This window comes from Cydia fagiglandana, chromosome 18 (genome assembly GCF_963556715.1).
Source record: "Cydia fagiglandana chromosome 18, ilCydFagi1.1, whole genome shotgun sequence".
NCBI classification, from domain to species: domain Eukaryota; kingdom Metazoa; phylum Arthropoda; class Insecta; order Lepidoptera; family Tortricidae; genus Cydia; species Cydia fagiglandana.
Window position 1 is genome coordinate 17,283,517 of NC_085949.1, and position 21,633 is coordinate 17,305,149.

General features: G+C 42.7%; 1 protein-coding gene across 1 annotated transcript in view; it reads left to right on the forward strand.

Annotated features, from left to right (window-relative positions):
- The window catches only part of LOC134673417 (bromodomain adjacent to zinc finger domain protein 1A), a 31,087-nt gene that overhangs the window by 1,726 nt on the left and 7,728 nt on the right, over positions 1-21,633 (forward strand). Inside the window, exons 4-20 of the mRNA XM_063531402.1 lie at positions 595-820; positions 1,684-1,865; positions 2,375-2,482; positions 3,001-3,178; positions 4,034-4,169; positions 4,632-4,801; positions 5,387-5,511; positions 6,484-6,718; positions 7,747-7,869; positions 8,227-8,405; positions 9,996-10,181; positions 10,601-10,762; positions 11,530-11,662; positions 13,172-13,369; positions 14,172-14,446; positions 15,740-15,852; positions 21,042-21,236. Of these exons, the coding sequence (XP_063387472.1) occupies positions 595-820; positions 1,684-1,865; positions 2,375-2,482; positions 3,001-3,178; positions 4,034-4,169; positions 4,632-4,801; positions 5,387-5,511; positions 6,484-6,718; positions 7,747-7,869; positions 8,227-8,405; positions 9,996-10,181; positions 10,601-10,762; positions 11,530-11,662; positions 13,172-13,369; positions 14,172-14,446; positions 15,740-15,852; positions 21,042-21,236 (2,924 nt within the window). The remainder of the gene's footprint in view (positions 1-594; positions 821-1,683; positions 1,866-2,374; positions 2,483-3,000; positions 3,179-4,033; positions 4,170-4,631; positions 4,802-5,386; positions 5,512-6,483; positions 6,719-7,746; positions 7,870-8,226; positions 8,406-9,995; positions 10,182-10,600; positions 10,763-11,529; positions 11,663-13,171; positions 13,370-14,171; positions 14,447-15,739; positions 15,853-21,041; positions 21,237-21,633) is intronic.

Genomic DNA, 21,633 nt, shown 5'->3' on the forward strand with positions numbered 1-21,633 from the left:
TTTATTTATGTTGCTTTGTACTAACAATAAATTTAAGTAGGGTACATCGCCAATTATTAGCCAGTTTTCAATTACTGGCCACCTATACTAAAATGAATTCTGTGTATAGGTGAATAGAACTCATTTTTGTAAGAGGCGGCCAGTTATTGAACGAGTGGGTTGTGGATAAATTTCAGTTACTGGCCATTTTCCTTATACTGAAAATGAGTTTTATTTATCTGTAAATAGAATTCATTTTTGGAATAGGTGGCCAGTAATTGAAAACTGGCTAATAATTGGATTTTCGTACCTTATATACTAAAATGAACTTAGTTCACCTATAAATAGAAATCAAATTAAGTGGCCAGTAATTGGGGGGTGGCTAGTAATTGGCGATGTACCCTATGTACCTAACTTGTTACTAACATACTACGGGACTTGTTCTGAAATAAACATTATTCATTCATTCATAATAGATGTATTTCTACTTGAAATAACAGAATTTAAAACACTTTAATTTCTTCTAATTATATTCTTGTAAACAGAATCTTAAAGCAATAAAGCACATCCCTTTACAAATCTATTACCAAAACTTTTACAAACTAATCTTTACAGAAATCAGCACTAGAAAAATACAACATAGGCAAAGTGAACTTCGACCAGATATTCACTGGCTCCCCGCCCGAGTTCTCCCCCTCAAAGAAACTCCTCAAGTCTCCCCCCTCCAAGGCCCCCGCCAAGCCGGGCTCCGCCACCAAGCTCAAGGCCAAGAAGGGGACTCCAGATAAGAAGGGACAACAGTCTATGGACAAGTTTCTGAAGAAGACAGAGAAAAATGAATGTAAGTACACTGACACTTATCCATATAACCTTGATGTGTTAGTGTTAGACCAAGAAATGTCTGCAGCGATTTTGATAGCCCACGCTGTGCAAGTTTTATTTATACGTAATCATTTTATAGAAGTTTGACGTTTAAAATGACACTTGCTGATTGCTGGCAGTGAATGTCGTAATGGGGTTGGCGGGTCGAAGTATGTAGCAGATGGCGCCAGCATAGCTTGCCCTGCCAATCCCTAGAATTGTGTAAATTTTTTTTATGGAATTTTATACCCTGGATGCCAGCCCTTTAAGCCAAATATCATAGAAAAAACCGGGCAAGTGCGAGTCGGACTCGCGCACGAAGGGTTCCGTACCATAAAGCAAAAAAAAAACGGAAAAAATGCAAAAAGAAAACGGTCACCCATCCAAGTACCGACCACGCCCGACGTTGCTTAACTTTGGTCAAAAATCACGTTTGCTGTATGGGAGCCCCACTTAAATCTTTATTTTATTCTGTTTTTAGTATTTGTTGTTATAGCGGCAACAGAAATACATCATCTGTGAAAATTTCAACTGTCTAGCTATCACGGTTCGTGAGATACAGCCTGGTGACAGACGGACGGACGGACAGCGAAGTCTTAGTAATAGGGTCCCGTTTTACCCTTTGGGTACGGAACCCTAAAAAGGGGCAAGCTATGATGGATCCATCTATCCAAACATTTATGTACATACAAACAGCAAGATTCCTAACTGTACATCGGTGGACCTTATTACAAAAGGCATAAGGTTCACCAATGTACAGTTAACAGTGTGGGCGATGGTACAATGTGAAACTTATTGATAGGAAATAACCCCATTGAAGCTCTAACATTTGTTGTTAACCAGCACCCAAACCAAAGACGCCATCAGACCCGAACGCCAAGAAGAGCGCCCAGGAGTTGGCGGCGAAGATGCGTCGCGCCGAAGAGGAGATGAGACAGCGGAAAGAAGAAGAAAAGGCAAAGAAGAAAGCGTACCTTAAGGAGTGGCAGAAGGTTAAAGAAGACCAGGAACTGGAGGATCATAAGGTGAGATTATTATTTTGTATTCTCTTGTCTCGTAAAGGGGTTCACGCAACTGAATCGATCTCGAATCTCACTGTTTTTTGCCTCTGCACTACTCGCCGTCGAAAGTCTGAAGGGCAGTCATTCTCACACCCAGGACCTTAAATGGTCACGTTCAGCAAGCGATTTCAGAGGAAATACCTCTCGCGAACACTCCAGTTGTGGAATGTAGATCTCTAACGAATTTTTTCTCAAGAGATGTAAGGTTCTTCAAATAATAACAGGTTTTATGGAGTTGGAAACGCGCATGGGATACCCTTGAAGTTGAAAGTGTCCATAAATTACCGAAACCAGTTCCAACGAGGCGGGTTGTAATCTTGTCACCAATGCCTTATAAATAAAAAGCATCAAAATTATCAGAAAGACGGATGAAAAATTACATCAGTTTGGACAGGAATCTCTTGTTCCATATGTTCAGGTATAGATTTGTGTTTATACAAATTAATTATCCTAACACATTTATCTCTCAACAGATAATCCCCAAAGGCACCCCCATAGACATGGAGGGCATACCGCACGAGCATTTCGGGGACTTCTTATCCGTGCTCGAGTTCGTGCACATTCACGGCGAGACGCTCAAGGTATCTACAGCTCTGCTACTTTACTCGGAAGGTTGATGAGATAGTTTACGTCCCATGGTCTAGTTATAGTAGGAGGTAGATTACTTTGTTACTAAATCTAAATTTAATTTAATAACCTAGAATTCCTCACTGCTGGGGAAACGCCTCTCTCTCTTTCTTTCATCAATCTTTGTCTTGAGCAGTCACCAGTCAGCAATAAAGGCTGAAATCCATCTAGTAAAAGTGTTTTTTTCTTACTGAACCTTGTTTTTTAGTGCGATCTTCACCTGTAGACCTCAAACGCGCAAGGGTTCTTATGTGAATTGTAGGGGGCAGCACTAACTTATTGGCATAAAGTTTCAAGGGCAAATTTATTTTCGACTAGCTTCTGCCCGCGACTTCGTTTGCATGGAATGATGATCTCACTTTCGGATTTTTAATATTAGTATGGATTTAGGGCACAAGGAGGCAGACCCTCCGACTTGCACGGTCTCTACACTCAAATGCCTTGTATTCAATTTAAAAATGTAATTTCAAAGGTCAAAGACACCCTCCACAACGGCCTCGACGTGGAAACGTTCCGCAAAGCTCTGACCTTGAAGCAGCACGCGGGCGTGTTCAGTGACCTGGTGCAGATGTTCCTCACCACCATCTTCCAGCTGCAGGAGGACGAGGCCGAGGACTACAACGAGAGCGGCGGCATACAGGAGTCCACTGGTAAGAGGGGAACCAACCTCCACTACGGCCTTGACGTGGAAACATTCCGCAAAGCTCTGACCTTGAAGCAGCACGCGGGCGTGTTCAGCGACCTGGTGCAGATGCTCCTCACCACCATCTTCCAGCTGCAGGAGGACGAGGCCGAGGACTACAATGAGAGCGGCGGCATACAGGAGTCCACTGGTAAGAGGGGAACCAACCTCCACAACGGCCTTGACGTGGACACATTCCGCAAAGCTCTGACCTTGAAGCAGCACGCGGGAGTGTTCAGCGACCTGGTGCAGATGCTCCTCACCACCATCTTCCAGCTGCAGGAGGACGAGGCCGAGGACTACAACGAGAGCGGCGGCATACAGGAGTCCACTGGTAAGAGGGGAACCAACCTCCACAACGGCCTCGACGTGGAAACGTTCCGCAAAGCTCTGACCTTGAAGCAGCACGCGGGCGTGTTCAGCGACTTGATGCAGATGTTCCTCACCACCATCTTCCAGCTGCAGGAGGACGAGGCCGAGGACTACAACGAGAGCGGCGGCATACAGGAGTCCACTGGTAAGAGGGGAACCAACCTCCTCAACGGCCTCGACGTGGAAACATTCCGCAAAGCTCTGACCTTGAAGCAGCACGCGGGCGTGTTCAGCAACCTGGTCCAGATGTTCCTCACCACCATCTTCCAGCTGCAGGAGGACGAGGCCGAGGACTACAACGAGACCGGCGGCATACAGGAGTCCACTGGTAAGATGGGAACCAACCGCGAGTTCAAAGGTCAGCCTGAGGAGATGGTAGTAGCCTATGTAGTAGTTTACTGATTTGATATCAGTGGGTAGCGAGGGATTCATTATATATTCTTGTTTTCAGATTATGAACCTATGACCGAAGGCATGGACAAAGCTGTGGAACTGGCCACAAAGGCTAGCAAATGGTCTCAAACATACCTCGGTACCCCGCTTAGCAAGCTACCACTCGACCCCACCACAGTCAGCGAAGTGCTCAGGTGAGTTGTTTTTTTTTTTTTAATCATGCTATTGTTCGGAAGCGGGTCACCTCCATCATGCGCCGTGTGCGCGAGAGTAGCAACTGCATTCTGGGCGTGATCGCCAGCAGTTTGGATGGAATGATTTGACCGAATTATTGCCGTTATTTATTTTGTCATTGTTTTAATGTCTTTATATTTTTTATAAGAACTGATATTTTAATTTAATGGACTAATATTTTTATTTTATTTTATTTTTTAATTGAATATTGTTTTAATTTTAAATTATTACCTGTACTGTGTTCGTGATTTTAATGTAATATGGATCATGTTGTAGCTGGTATTTTGAACGTTCAGCGATAACGCATTAATACAAATCTCTTATTTATACGGGTTACAAACGTAGCACGACTGTTTTGGTAAGAAAAGTCAATCGCTAGACACTTTCCCCCTGCCCTAATAACTCGTGTAACTTTGTCCTAGGCTGCACCTGCTGTCGTCAGGCGCTGCGCCAGGCTCGCGCTGCGCCACGTGGCGCTACCACCAGCGCGGCGGCTACAGCAGCCACGACGACGCCGGCTTGCGCCTGCGCCTGCAGCACCCTGAAATACTCCGCACCATGCTCACCAAACATGTCGCTGATATGTCGCTAGGTTAGTCATAGAATCGCACTAGCGTGGGGGGGACAGAACGAACTGCCTCGCGAGAATAATGCCGCGCGCACTGCAAGGGCGGATCCAGCTTTATAGTCAAAAGGGAAACACCTGACTGTAAAGTCAAGGGGTGGGGTGGGTCGCCTGTTAAGGTCATGACCCCCTTTCCCGGATCCGCCCAGGGCGCGAACGCGCCTTTGTCTAGCCGCGCGTGCATTCGCCTGGAGCGAGGGACGCTGAATCGTCCTGTATAGACCCATTTTATTACGTACGACTCACATCTAATCTACATATAACTGGAGTCAAAGGGATTTGGACTTTATTTAAAGTATTACGTTCCATTTTTAAACAGCAACCCCAATGGTCGAGTGTACCGTACATTGCTGATTTCCCGGTTGAAAATATTATGTATATAAGCTCAAAAAACTAACTCTTAGTTAACAAGAACTTCTGCTACAGGGGCCATTGGTTCTGCGAGCAATCTGCCATACCCACTCCCACAATTCGGCCAGGGCCACAGTTTAAAAAGTCCTGTTTTTAATGATTCTTATTGTTTTCTAATTAGAATATGTATTTATTTCACAGGCGACAAATTTCTCATCCTGCAGTGTCTCATGAACCAGATAATCAGCTACGCGACGGTGCGGGACATCATCGAGGAAAAACTTGATGAAATGCGCAACACCAAGCAGGCTCTTAGGTCGTTGCATGTATGTATGCTTTTATTGGTTTTCTTTTTTACATTTTTCAGACAAAAGATACTGGGCAATAAATATGACTTTATCCTTTGGCCACTTGTACTTTCGTTTGCAACTGAAAATCTGGTGTAAAATATCAACAAGTGAGATCCTTTTCACACAGTGTTGTCAGAAATCAATCATAAAATTAAAATAAACAAAGTCAACATTATATATTTTCATACTTCGTATGAATTGCGGCCTTATTGTCTGGACCAGGTTTATATTGTAATCCATAGACTAGGAATCCTCTAGACCGAGTTTAGAGCAATTATTTCATGCAACCGATGATGCCAAAAATGCGGGGGTGCGCGAGACGAGGTGATCGAAGTCCCGTGCCGTGATTGGTCCGTTTAAAGACACGGACTGTGTTGTAATCACATTGTGTTTCATCATTATCATATCAGCCAGAGGACGTCCACTGCTAGACATAGGCCTCCCCCAGAATACTAATACCCTGGCCGCTACCATAACTAGGGCACGGGGGGTCGCCGGAACCTCGGGGCCGTGGGTTATGTGACTTTTTCATGGGGGGTAAATGCCATAATCACATTATGTTTATTTGAAGGCTATTTGGGGCCTATTCAATAAAATCATAAAACATATCTAACATTGTGTAGTGACATATACCCTCTAGCGGCCCACCATACAAGGAAAATTGGCAATCGAATTTGAGTCAACGGTATTAGAAAATAGAGTTGAATTTGTTTTGTTTTAAAATCGAACGAAACGAAATAAAAGAAACTCTATTCCATTTCATTAAGATTTAAATTTCATTGGAGGTAATTTGTACTAGTATTAGGACATTGAACCCCAAGAGGTTAAAGGGTGTCCCATAAGTGACACGTCACAGTGACACGCACTGGAGGTAGACCAGGCCAAGAGGACCAAAACCAACTGAACATGACCCCAGTAAAAATAACGTCATGACTTCATATTTGACAGATAAACGAGCGTCGTCGCGAAGCCCAGCTCTTAGCATCACGACAAGAATTAAAAAAAGAGTATGCAGCCAAGAAAGCAGAACAGAAACTCACCGGGGAGGCGGCCAAAGCTCACGACGAAGCCCTCAAGGCGGCCTTGGACAAGATGAATAAGGAGGGCGAAGGGTTGAAGGCGGAGTATGAGAAAAAAGTTAAGGAGCTGAAGGTGCAGCTGTTCGATTATACGTCTTATGTCGGTGAGTGTAGGGTTCAAATTAGTCAGACGGTAAAGCTCACGACAAAGCTCTCAAGGCGGCCTTGGAGAAGATGAATAAGGAGGGCGAAGGGTTGAAGGCGGAGTATGAGAAGAAAGTTAAGGAGCTGAAGGTGCAGCTGTTCGATTATACGTCTTATGTCGGTGAGTGTAGGGTTCAAATTAGTCAGACGGTAAAGCTCACGACGAAGCTCTCAAGGTGGCCTTGGAGAAGATGAATAAGGAGGGCGAAGGGTTGTAGGCGGAGTATGAGAAGAAAGTTAAGGAACTGAAGGTGCAGCTGTTCGATTATACGTCTTATGTCGGTGAGTGTAGGGTTCAAATTAGTCAGACGGTAAAGCTCACGACGAAGCTCTCAAGGTGGCCTTGGAGAAGATGAATAAGGAGGGCGAAGGGTTATAGGCGGAGTGTGAGAAGAAAGTTAAGGAACTGAAGGTGCTGAAGAAGCTGTTCGATTATACGTCTTATGTCGGTGAGTGTAAGGTTCAAATTAGTCAGACGGTAAAGCTCACGACGAAGCCCTCAAGGCGGCCTTGGAGAAGATGAATAAGGAGGGCGAAGGGTTGAAGGCGGAGTATGAGAAGAAAGTCAAGGAGCTGAAAGTGCAGCTGTTCGATTATACATCTTATGTTGGTGAGTGTAGGGTTTAGTTTAGAATGACTTGATAGAAAACTCGCTACTAACTGAAGGCTTTAAAGTTTAAAGAAAGTTAATAAGGAGAGTGAAGGTGCAGCTGTTCGATTATACGTCTTATGTTGGTGAGTGTAGGGTTCAATTTCGAATGACTTGATAGAAAACTCGCTACTAACTGAAGGGTTTAAAGAAACAAGGAGAGGGACGGTGCAGCTGTTTGATTATACGTCTTATGTCGGTGAGTGTAGGGTTCAATTTAGGGTGACCGACTTGACAGTAAAGTTGGCTGCTTGTTAAAAAAAAGGAACACAGTTTCATTACCACAATTAAGAAATGAGCTTTATTTATAAGGCCTTACGAGTTGTTTTCGTTGTACAGGTTCGGACCGCGCGTTTCGCCGCTACTGGCTAAATCAGCATGTTGCTGGGTTGTTTGTGGAGAACGGGGCCGAAAGCCGCGGACCGTGCCGTGATAAAATGGCCGACTTGCACCGGGACCGAGGTAAAATTTACTAACTAATAAATACCCCTTTATGTAATTACAATAAAATTTATTTAATTCTTTTTTCTTTTTTGAATGTTGGTCTCATAGTAAAATTTGTACTAGCGCTTTTTTATTCATTTCTCAAACTATGGACTAAACATTCCACCGGTGGACGGGCAGCAGCGTCCCTCAAATTCGGTGTACTCGACTGCGATCGCCAACCCGCCTGCCAAGCGTGGCGATTATGGCATTCACCCCCCCCAAAGGGAGAGGCCTATGTTCAGCAGTTGACGTCGTATGGCTGAGATGATGATGATTATGATGATAGACTAAACATTAAAGACACACCATGTATTTATCCGCTGTGTTTTATAGCCGGCAGTGACAAAGAGAATGAATCAGCAGCAAACTCCCGTGGCGGATCACCGAAGAAACCCCTCACCAACATCAACGGGCTCGCCAACAAGCTCAACGGGCTGGAGGCCGGTCTAGCGCAGGCGCAAGAACTCATGCTGTGTACTGGAGACCCGCCCACCTGTAACGTGCATGGGAAGGTAAACATGTGTGCTTTCTAACTAGAAACCCCCCACCAACATCAACGGGCTCGCCAACAAGCTCGGCGGACTGGAGGCCGGTCTAGCGCAGGCGCAAGAACTCATGCTGTGTACTGGAGACCCGCCCACCTGTAACGTGCATGGGAAGGTAAACATGTGTGCTTTCTAACTAGAAACCCCTCACCAACATCAACGGGCTCGCCAACAAGCTCGGCGGACTGGAGGCCGGTCTAGCGCAGGCGCAAGAACTCATGCTGTGTACTGGAGACCCGCCCACCTGTAACGTGCATGGGAAGGTAAACATGTGTGCGTTCTAACTAGAAGCCCTTCACCAACATCAACGGGCTCGCCAACAAGCTCGACGGGCTGGAGGCCGGTCTAGCGCAGGCGCAAGAACTCATGCTGTGTACTGGGGACCCGCCTACCTGTAACGTGCATGGGAAGGTAAACATGTGTGCTTTCTAACTAGAAACCCCTCACCAACATCAACGGGCTCGCCAACAAGCTCAACGGGCTGGAAGCCGGTCTAGCGCAGGCGCAAGAACTCATGCTGTGTACTGGGGACCCGCCTACCTGTAACGTGCATGGGAAGGTAAACATGTGTGCTTTCTAACTAGAAACCCCTCACCAACATCAACGGGCTCGCCAACAAGCTCAACGGGCTGGAAGCCGGTCTAGCGCAGGCGCAAGAACTCATGCTGTGTACTGGGGACCCGCCCACCTGTAACGTGCATGGGAAGGTAAACATGTGTGCGTTCTAACTAGAAGCCCCTCACCAACATCAACGGGCTCGCCAACAAGCTCGACGGGCTGGAGGCCGGTCTAGCGCAGGCGCAAGAACTCATGCTGTGTACTGGGGACCCGCCTACCTGTAACGTGCATGGGAAGGTAAACATGTGTGCTTCCTAACTAGAAGCCCTTCACCAACATCAACGGGCTCGCCAACAAGCTCAACGGGCTGGAAGCCGGTCTAGCGCAGGCGCAAGAACTCATGCTGTGTACTGGAGACCCGCCCACCTGTAACGTGCATGGGAAGGTAAACATGTGTGCTCTCTAACTAGAAACCCCCCACCAACATCAACGGGCTCGCCAACAAGCTCGACGGGCTGGAGGCCGGTCTAGCGCAGGCGCAAGAACTCATGCTGTGCACTGGAGACCCGCCCACCTGTAACGTGCATGGGAAGGTAGATGTTTACCTTCTATATACGATTAAAACTGGGTTCCTAATATTTCGGTATAAGCACAGAATAAGTAATAGTACTACCGTACAGAAAGGACACTTCCTCCAAAACCGGAGTTTGACAGCGATTCAGGGTCGAATCATGATATCCCTTTCTAACTTAATGCACTATACCTTTCGGCTATTTAGGGTTGTCAAAATTCAAGTTATTATCTTATCTGTGGTCGTGCACGCAAAGGGACGTCAAGTTGTGTCAACCCTAAAAATTACTCGGAGCAAAGCTGAGCTGAACGGTGCTGAGTTTGCCCGAAGAGAGGAGTTTCGCAACCCTGACAAAATACGAATTTCTACCAAATTGGTAGTCTGCCGACATACTGTAATTAAAATTAATTTCTGTTTTTTTTTTTCAGGACGAATATCGGCCGTTCTGGTGGGTGTACCACACTCAAGAACAAATCGAGGGCCTGATCCAATCGCTCAACAAGCGAGGTTTGAGAGAGAACGACTTACGGCACAACCTCGAGTTGGACAAGGACAACATACTGGAGTACATACAGAAGTGCCCGCTGCATTTATTGAATCCGGCTGCTAAAGCGGTGAGCTACTATCTAGCTATTACCTTTAAACGAGCAATTCTTGTTTATATATAGAAGTCAATCCAAACAAATCTTTTTTTGCCCTTTTCCCATCACTTTTTCCTCCATACCTCTCTGTCGCTATAGTTCGTTTTTTTAGCATTAGAAAAAAGGTAAGCGATTTGGACATGTCTTATACTTAATTGAAGAACGCTTTTTAAAAATCAAAAACTATTACTTACGAAAGCAGAAAATAATATAAATAATATTTTAAAACGTTTTTTTCAATTAAAAGACACATCAAGATCGTTTACCTCTTTTCTAATGCTAAAAAAACGAACCTTAGTCATCTCATATTTCACCTACTTTCTTTTCATCACCCAGTCCATCACCACAATCCAAATAAATATGATACCGTAAACTTGTTTTCTGTATTGCAGCCGCCGCCAGTCCCGTCGACGCGGATGCACAAGTTCCAGCCCTCCCTCAATGTCCCAGATGACTGCACGCTCTCTGAGGCCCTGGAGCTGTCTCTCAGGGACCATATATTGGAGCTGGAGGAGAAAATCTTCCACGGCTGTCTAGGAGTGCTCAAAGTTAAGGTAAGGGGGCTTGTTCTATCCAAATGAACCCTTTGACCACCAAAGAAGTCAGCAGATGCGTGCGGCTGCAGCCCAATATCAACCTTCGTGCATTCGGACATGGTTCACGATGACGTCACGCACACGATAGGCGTGGCGTTCAAAAGATTTACATCCCAATATGCGGCTCGGTTTTAAAATCTGTTAAGAAATCTTGGAGTCAGTAGGAAAGTTTTGCCAAGAAATAAGTGTCAGATGTTCGTTAAAATCCTAGTAGACGGGATATTTTCACTCTGTTGAGTTATCATAATCTTGCGGTTAGAATGAATGTGAATGAAATGAGAAAATGTGGAATGTGTGGAAAATGTAAATGGAATCTCGAATGAGTTGCCTCCTGAGGCATTTTCTTTGCGCTAAGACATGGGATTCTTCAAGAAGCGGGTATTTAGGGTTCTCATGGGTCGGCAATGCTTAAGTGGCTCCTGTGATGTTGCTTATGTCCATGGGCGACGATGACCGCTTCCCATCAGGCTGCTCGTCTGCTGCTGACTATCACATAATAATTATGTGATTATGTGATTATTATTATCTTTTTTATAATTATTATAAAAAAGACAAGATATTTCAGCCATCAGTCAGCTCGTCTGCTTCATCTGCATCTGTTTGTAGTAGGAGATGTAATTCACAATGCTAATGGTGCTAAAGCTGACAATTAAGAATGCTCATCTATTTCGGCCTTCATAACTTGCTTAATTAAGTCTGAAATCCTTTAACATAATCTTATGCAGGACCGCGAAGCGTGGCGCGGCACGATCATGGTGCGCGGCTACGACAAGCAGGCCGACTACCTGTCGTGGGGCCCCGAGCGGCGCTACCGGGACGACTACCACATGCCCGGCGGCGTCACGGCCACACCCACAGGTATACTTACTAATACAGTGAAACCTGGTTAAGTGGGACCTGGATAAGTGAGAAACCTCTATAGCTGGGACTCATGGTGCGGTCCCGACACTTTAGCACTGAATTACCTCTGTTACTGAGAAAAAATGAACCTCTATAACTGGGATTCGTTGTTGTGATTTTATAGTCACATTTACCTCTATAATTGAGACAGAGAGTGTATTTTACCTCTTTTACTGAGACTATATTTATAAGATTATATTTTCCTAATTGTTTTTTAGAATTTTATAGGGAAATGACTTCTGTATCTGAGATAACGTCAATCTATGACCTCTCTAACTTGGACTTCATTGAACAATTTCCGTATTCTAACTAACTCTTAGTCTATCCACAAATTCCGCATTTGCCTAGTTGTGTCTAAACAACTTCAAGTTTGAGTTAGTTAATTTATGTAAGTAGTTAAAACTATCGAAACGAAAGCTGAAATATTAATAAGTAACACGAAAAAATATTTTTTTATTTATTAAATTTCTAATACGCAATGAAGTCCGTATCAAATTTAATTTAATTTGGAAATATCTCTCCTTTGGAGATTCATTCAAAATAAATTCAAAGAAATATTTAAACAGACTTAAAAAATATTTAGGGTCAAGGTTATTTTGCCTTATTTATTTTTAAAGATAATTACTAAATACCTTATTAAGCACCTCTATAACTGAAATATACTCTATTATCACCTCTATTAATGGAACCCTCTGTAAATGAGACAGAAATTTATTTGTACCTGGCTAACTGGGAGCCTGGGTAAGTGGAAAACCTCTTTAAGTGAGACAAATTTGCTCGTCCCTTGAGATCCCACTTATCCAGGTTTCACTGTACTTATAATTAATCTTCTTCTTTCCCCTGCCCTTATCCCACGCTATGTGGGGTCGACACAACATGTTTTTCTCTTCCATTCTCCTCTGTCTTTCGTGTCCTTAGCACTCACTCCTTCCTCCTTAATACTTGTAATAAATCAATCTTAAAAATCTAATTTAAACCGTTGTGATATGAGACATACATACTAACTAACATTGAAATTTTACGGTTTAGACTCACTTTTGTTTTTAGACGCGCGAGAGATTAAAAACAGGTGAGTTTAAACCGTAAAATTATTTAATCTTATAAATGTAAAAATGTTGGTCCGATGTTTTATTCGCCAAACTTTTATTTAAACGAACGCGTTTTTCGAAGATTGTTAACTAATTGCCTTCAATTTGCATTATTTTACTTGACCACCAGTAATTTCTAGTGCACATATTTATTTACACAGACAGGTCTACCGCGATATAATTTCATTGGTTTTTTTTTTTACATTCTGACGTTTGAGCTGAGTTGCACCAGCTGTGGTCAAGGAAAGACTTCCCTGTCGGTGGGTCTTTCTGTCCGTGACCAGAGCTTGGTAATTATTTTAAATATGTGTTTTAACCGCGAGAGTGATGAATTTCTAATAAAACGATATTTGCATACCGATTCCAATAAACTTTCCAGACAACAAAACCGACATAGCGGCTATACCAGAGAACAAATACCGCGACCCCGGCCACTGCCTCGAGCCGCGGCCCAACGGCGTCAAGGCGGAGCCCGGCGCCGCCCCCGCCGCGCTGCTCGCCGCCGCGCGCGGCCTGGCCGGCGCCCTGCTGCAGGTGGAGCAGGCCATACACCACAAGTACATCAAGCGACCGCTGGGTGAGTGTTGTTGTCAAGCTCGAGATTAAAGAAAGCGCTTGTTTACAAGTTTATAGCAACTAGTGCTTTATTTTGTTTTTATACAGGCGGGCACGGACAGAATTTTACTCTTATGCTGTGGTTTCCAAGGATAGCGGTGCCGTCATATAGCGGCCGTCTCCATACAAATACTACGACATCCATATTTAGTCGTATTATTTATAGTTCGTTATTTTTAGCATTAGAAAGAACTTGCAAGAAGGTAAGCGATCTTAACAAGTCGTTTAATTGAAAAACGCTTTTTAAAAATCAAAAACTATTACTTATGAAAGCAGAAGAATATAAATGAACGTATTAGATTCATAATTGTTACATATTTGCCGTAACTTATTTTTAAAATGTGTTTTTCAATTAAAAGACACACCAAGATTGTTTACCTTATTTCTAATGCTAATAAAAACGAACTATAGTATGGAGACGGCCGCTATATGACGGCACCGCTATTCTAGGAAAACCGAGCTTTAGCGCACTCTATAGTGATGTATAGTATCGCTGCTCTTGCACCGTGTGGTGTGGTGGCCCAGTAATTTATGTAAACACGTTAGCCCTGGCGCAAAAGGAGGTCGTAAAACGGCAGTGAATCTGAATCTAATCTACTGAACACATTCACTGCAAAGAACCCACTGCGTGGGTTCATTTTGTATTGGAATGGGGCGCTTGGCACTGAAAGCGTTTACACTTTCAGAACCCACTTAACATATATTACGCTTTTGTGCTATGTTTACTGGATATTTGTTGAATATATAAAATTATGTTTCCCCAGGCCTTAGCGACAAGGAACGCAAAGAGCGCGAAGCTAAAAACAAACCCCTCGACAACGACACCCTGGAGCGCTGGGAGGTCTCCCTCATGGAGTGCCGCAGCTTCGCCCAAATCGTCCTACATCTCTTCACTCTCGACTCCAGTATCACATGGTCAGCTAGCATACTGAATGCGAGCTGCAGACTGTGTAGGAGGAAAACCGACCCGGATAATATGTTGCTGTGCGATGGATGCAATAAGGGACATCATCTGTATTGCCTGAAGCCTAAACTAACGGTGAGATTTTTTGAAAAGCAATTGTTAAGTCACTCTACCTTGGCTACACATACTTCACACTCGATGCAAGTCGCTGGCCCAATATTAAAGGGTTCTATGTTCCACTTTTATCAAACTGGAACATTATCATAGTGACATTAAGTCGAATTTCAACTATCTTGAAAACTGAACGCGAGCTGCCGACTCTGTAGGAGGCAATCGGAAACGGACATGAAATAAGTTAAGAATAGTTTTTTTTACTATAGGATTTTCTAAATTTAGGTGTAAACCTGTAGTATATTCAGTACCTATTCTTTATTTAAATACTCGCGCCTGCGTAAACATGTTCGTTCTCTGTCGTTCTCTATCGGTTTACCAATTTAAATGTAGTAGCTTAGGTTTAATGAAAATAAAATATATTCAAGTGTTTGGAAGTGTAGTGATGCGTATTAATTAATTACCGTCCACCTACGGCACCCGAATATATAATAATTTGGCGACGAGGATGGGATACATAATAAATTATTAATATATAATAAAACCTAAATAAAAAATGATGAAATATTTCAACTTCAGATGTTTATATAAATAAAAAAGCAAATGTAATTGCAAAAACTGGGTTTGTTATCAAGTTAAAAAGTTTATGTTTGAATTTCATGCTATCAGGCGAACTTAAACTTGTCGCAGCGTAAGGTAAGGTAGTGTAGATTGTTTTTGTTAGTATAATTAGTTGGAATAACAATATACATATGAGTAGATAGATATAACAATCGGCATGTCTTCCATCTTGTAACATGTAGCATTTATGATTTACGTATTTTAAATTTTGTTTAATTTGCTGGTGTGGTTTTAAAGTAGTCCTTTGTTTATTTTTATCAGTTTATTAAGATGCCTGATATTACATGAGAGTGAGTTTATGATATTATCGCGCCAAAAAAATATATTTATTAACATATTTAAAACGAGTTACGTTATTAAAAGAGACACGGCGATATTTATAGCTCACCGCTGGGCGAGTAACTATAAATATCGCCGTGTCTCTTTTATTTACACGGGAGTGCTTATCTTTTGTTCGTGTTTATAGCCGATAGCTCATAGCTTACTAGCTCGCGGTGGGACCAGTGCCTTAGGTCGAATATTGCTAGATTTTTTTTATGTCCATCTTTCGACAGGTTAAGCTTCTGTCGATGATTTTTATAATTTATTCAAATATTTTAAGATATATTACTTGAGTAACCCGTTTTAAATGTTTCGATATCTCAAGAATTTTCTTGTTAAAATATTTATTACGTTTTTTGTTTGCTTTGTTGTCAGAAAGTACCTGAGGGCGATTGGTTCTGCGAGCAGTGTCGGCCGAAGGAGCGGACGCCGCGCAAACGGAGGAGAGTGATCGAGGAGCCTATCAACGACGACAGTGACAGCAAAAGGTGCGTTAGTTACTATTAATAAATTTTTCACATCACCTATTCGAAAAAGGGCTTTTTCTTCCCCGCTAGGAGGGATCAGTGGCACTTTTTTCCCTACTAGGAGGGATCAAAGTTGTACTTTTCTGTTCTAGGACACATTTTTTTTTTTCATTTTAATACACAATTTTTTCAGCTTAAATAGTGTTTTGATACATGATCATTTCCTCTTTTATTAAGAGCGCTCTTACAAGAAAAGTCGAAATAATGCAAAATTGATGATACTAGTCGACGAAATTCAGGACTTTGTGCTCATTATTAGAAACAATGAGTACTTGTTCCAGTAAAAGCGTCTTCTTATCTTTTTAAATATCGTTGTAAATATTAGAAAAAGGACTTATTAAATTAGTAATGAATTTTTTTCTGATGGTCGTTTCCGAAAAACCCCGTGAAGCACTGAACGGCAAGCTCTTATTTGGAAATGTTGAGAAGTTTACTCTGCTAAACCTGGCTATTTTGTATTACTAATACCCTGTACTTTAGGCATATCAAACGATATTTTTCCTACATACCTTTGAGAAAGAGAAAATCAAAGTAAAACGAACTCAATTTTCTCTCCGAAACAAGTGTCAATTTCTACGAAAATCTACTTAATATCGAAGTCATTTTCATACTCAAGCAATCTGCAACGTTTGCTTATACTGTTGGTATACATTAGTGTTTATGAAATTCTACTATAATTTTTTGGCAATTTTTTGAAAACTACTCTATATTACCGATGACGCGCGCTCGCCAGCTCAGTGCCGCGGCAGAGCTTGTACAGGCAGGACGTGTGTCGGTCGGCTCCGCACATTTTCAACGGCGACGACGAGGTTTTTTATCATTGTGTGCGGCGGGCGCCGTGTAAAACGCTATACTGTGTGCGTGTAAACCGCAACGAGAGACTTTGATCCTAGCACTGTTTTTATAGTATTATAATTTATAATGGTACAGTTTAATAAACTACCGGACAGGATTAAAAATATTTGAAACGACCTGACATTCTATATGTATTTATTTGACTCAAGATAGTACTCAGGGTCTGATGATGGAGCCGGAAGGTGGTCACCGGTACCAATCAACCATGCAACTAAACCACTTTGTGTTTAGGCTCGTTTTATTCGTCTTAACAAGATCTTTGACACAAAATAGTACTCAGGGTCTGATGATGGAGCCGGAAGGTGGTCACCGGTACCAATAAACCATGCAACTAAACCACTTCGTGTTTGGGCTTGTTTGATTCGGCTCAACAAGATCTTTGACTTAAGATAGTACTCAGGGTCTGATGATGGAGCCGGAAGGTGGTCACCAGTACCAATCAACCATGCAACTAAACCACTTCGTGTTTAGGCTCGTTTTATTCGTCTCAACAAGATCTTTGACACAAGATAGTACTCAGGGTCTGATGATGGAGCCGGAAGGTGGTCACCGGTACCAATCAACCGTGCAACGAAACCACTTCGTGTTTAGGCTCGTTTTATTCGTCTCAACAAGATCTTTGACACAAGATAGTACTCAGGGTCTGATGATGGAGCCGGAAGGTGGTCACCGGTACCAATCAACCATGCAACTAAACCACTTCGTGTTTGGGCTCGTTTGATTAGTCTCAACAAGATCTTTGACACTGAAGATACACAAGGTTTGATTATGGAGCTGAAAGGTGGCCACGGGTACCAGTCTATCATGTAACTGAACCACTTCGTGTTTAGGCACGTTTTATTCATCTCGACAAGATCTTTGACACAAGATAGTACTCAGGATCTGATGATGGAGCTCGAAGGTGGCGACGGGTACCTGTCTATCATGCAGTGTTGGCATCAATCTGAACTAAATCAATCCGGATTGATCAATCGAATTGACGCGTCAATCCGAATTGATCAATCCGAATTGATCAATTCGAATTGATTTAATTCTGATTGACGCGTCAATCCGATTGAATCAATTGGAATTAACGCATCAATCCTCAATTCGGATTAAATCAATTCTCAATCTAGATTAACCTAGGGTCCCTTTCCCTTCCCTAAGATTAGTTTTCAAAGGTGTCCTTTTTAAGCACTTACTTACTGGACTTAAAGTCGATATCTGAGGTTCCCAGAGGTTCGAAAACATGTTCCTGATGTCAGTATTGACTGATGTCCCTTTTAGGGACATTTTTCGAAATTGGCCAATTACGTTCATATTCGTAATCGATGTCGACCATAGGTCCCGAAAAATGTTTCGCGCGTCAGTATTGAAGGATGTCCCTTCCATTTCGGGACATTTTTTTAAATTGATCGTTGGCACTTTAAAACGATATCTGAGATTTCCAAAGGTTCCGTAACATGTTTCCGACGGCAATACAGACGGAGTTTCCTTTTTTTTCTGGACATTTATGGGACATTTCTTCCAATTAACCGATTGCGTTCAAAATCGATATCTGAGGTGCCCAAAGGTTTCGAGACATGTTTCTGACGGCAATACCGAGAAATGACCTTTTTTCAGCAGGGTGGTGTAATGCAGGTAGTAAAGTAAGTACGCGGCTAAAGTGTAGAATCTAAATATTGCCGTTGAAACCATATTTTGCACCTCAGATATCGATTTTGAATGCAATCAGTCACTTTCAAAGAATGTCACTAAAATGTCCCAAAACAGGACACCTTTCAATATTGCAGTTGAAAAAATGTTTAGAAACGTCTGTTTACCTCAGATATCGATTTTAAACGCAATCGGGTAATTTCTAGAAATGTCTCAAAAAAGGACATCTCTCAATATTTCCCTCGGAAACAAGTTTCGAAACCTTTGGGCACCTCAGATATCGATTTTGAACGCTATCGGTTAATTTTAAGGAAAGTCCCGAAAATGTTCCAAAAAGGACATCCTTCATATAGCCGTCGGAAACATGTTTCGGAACCTTTGGTAAACTCAGACACCGCTTTTGAACGCATTTGGTCAGTTTCACAAAAATGGCCTAAATAAAAAGGACATTAGGTAGGTACATACAAAGTAATCGTCAATCCGAATTGACGATTGAGGATTGACCGATCAATTTGAATTAACGATTAGTAATCGTCAATCTTCAATCAGTAGATTTAGAATTAGTTTCGTCAATCGTCAATTCGAATTGATCGGTCAATTCTCAATCGTCAATTCGAATTGATTTTTTGCCAACACTGCTATCATGTAACTGAACCACTTCATGTTTGGGCTCGTTTGATTCGTCTCAACAAGACCTTGGACACAAGTTAGTACTCAGGGTCTGATGATGGAGCTGGACTGTGGCCACGGGTACCAGTCTACCATGTAACTGAACCACTTCGTGTTTGGGCTCGTTTGATTCGTCGCAACAAGATCTTTGACACAAGATACTACTCAGGGTCTGATGATGGAGCTCGAAGGTGGCGACGGGTATCAGTCTATCACATAACTGAACCACTTCGTGTTTGGGCTTTGTGTTTGGTTTATCACCTAGTGTCAAACATCTTGTTGAGACGAATCAAACGAGCCTAAACACGAAGTGGTTTAGTTGCATGGTTGATTGGTACCGGTGACCACCTTCCAGCTCCATCATCAGACTCTGAGTATCACCTAGTGTCAAAGATCTTGTTGAGACTAATCAAACGAGCCTAAACATGAAGTGGTTTAGTTGCATGGTTGATTGGTACCGGTGACCACCTTCCGGCTCCATCATCAGACTCTGAGTATCACCTAGTGTCAAAGATCTTGTTGAGACTAGTCAAACGAGCTTAAACATGAAGTGGTTTAGTTGCATGGTTGATTGGTACCGGTAACCAACTTCCAGCTCCATCATCAGACTCTGAGTATCACCTAGTGTCAAAGATCTTGTTGAGATAAATAAAACGAGCCTAAACACGATGTGGTTTAGTTGTATGGTTGATTGGTAATGGTGACCACCTTCCAGCTCCATCATCAGACCCTGAATACTGTCTTGTGTCAAAGATCTTGTTGAGACGAATTAAACGAGCCCAAACACGAAGTGGTTTAGTTACATGATAGACTGGTACCCGTGGCCACCTTCCAGCTCCATCATCAGACCCTGTGTATCTTCAGTTTCTTGTAACTTGATTCTTGTAAATAAGCGAGTACCTATAATTTCTTTCGAGTAATATACGTTCATAAGTACGAGTATGGGGCTATTCATAAATTACGTCGTTTCAAATGGGAGGAGGGGGGGGGGGTCTGGACATCGGATGATGGTAGCATGACGTAGGAGGAAACAGAGTCATCCGAAGCATGATTTTTAGATGATTCGAGGGATGGGGGGGGGGGGGGTCAAAAATAGATGACGTAATTTATGAACAGCCCCTATGTACATTTGCACTGCATTTAGTATTTTCGTACTTACCAAATAACAGTTTTAGGACTTTATAAGTTAAGTACAGTTAGTGTTGTTATGGTTGATTTCAATATGCTTCGCGATGGATCAAGAATGTTTAATCCATAATTGTAGTGCGAGTGTGGTAGAAGGGATCGGAATACTGAGCTCGCACGGCCTGCCGCAGCGCGTAAAATACCTAAACTCGCTCAACCCCGAAATGTAATAGCACTCTTAATTATTTTCCTCATAGCATTGATATGAAAAGCAGTATGTGTCACACGGTCTCAAAAATATTTCGTCTTGAGCGTTAACACTTGTTTACCTCATTACGCTCAGGATTCTACTTTAGAATCCATCGCTTCATTCAGGATTGCCCTTCACGAATGGCGATTGGGTACGCCCTTCACGGAAATATATCATTTTGTTTCTTGTAACACAAACTACTAATGCCTTCTAGAGTTCGAGGTCTGGTTACCACACGGTTTTGATTTTCAGTTCCCGATGACGGTGTTTCGTGTAATCGTAGACGCAGTGCTCGAATGCGTAGTATACAAACGCATTAGGGACGGACTTTTGATGACATTTGTTCCGGTTTACCGTTTCTTAAAAAAAATTAAATTATCTGTGAGGAGGATTAAATCCTGTCACATTTTGCATAGTGCTATCTTATGCAAATTTATTAAGCAGCACATGCAGTAGTAAAGCACCCCTTACTTTTGTAAGAGGTGCTTTACTGTACTATGCAAAATGGTATTTTTTAGGAGAAACGCTTTTGTCAGAAGCATCATTCATCATCTCGCGACGTGGATAATTGACACAAACTGTACTGATCTTTGATATTTATTTACCCTTAATATAGCTCGGAGTCGGAAGGCGAGTTGGACCTCGGTCTCTGCGGCGCGTGCGGCAGTGGAGGCGAGCTGGCGGCCGTGTGCCGCTCGTGCGCGGCGCGCTACCACGCCGAGTGCGTCGCCGCGCCGCCCTCGCGGCAGGCCAAGCGCTGGATCTGCCACGCCTGCCAGGCCCCGCCGTCGGCACACACGAAGAACTCGAGGCATATTAGAGGTGAGCGTTTTGAAATTATTACAAGCGAGCTTTTGTTACTAAATGAAAAGCGATCGCCGGTAGACGTGATATAACATGAGTAAGTCTGCGATTTTAGAGTGCGGAAGAAAAGAGTCGTGAAATGTATGGTAATACATTCTACGACTTTTCTCTTTCCGCACAGATTCTAGTGTTTTTTCTGATTTGTGAATAAAAAAAGATTCATTTTCAATCATATGTAAAAAATATTGTAAATTTTGAACCATCGTGTGATTTGTAAGCGCTTAGCAATACAGCTTTAATCTACATGTTTTAGTCATAAAGTCATAAACATTTACTTAATTCCATACCACCTACTTAAATTTATCCAATACTTACCTCCACCCTCGATTTGGTCAGTAATTAGA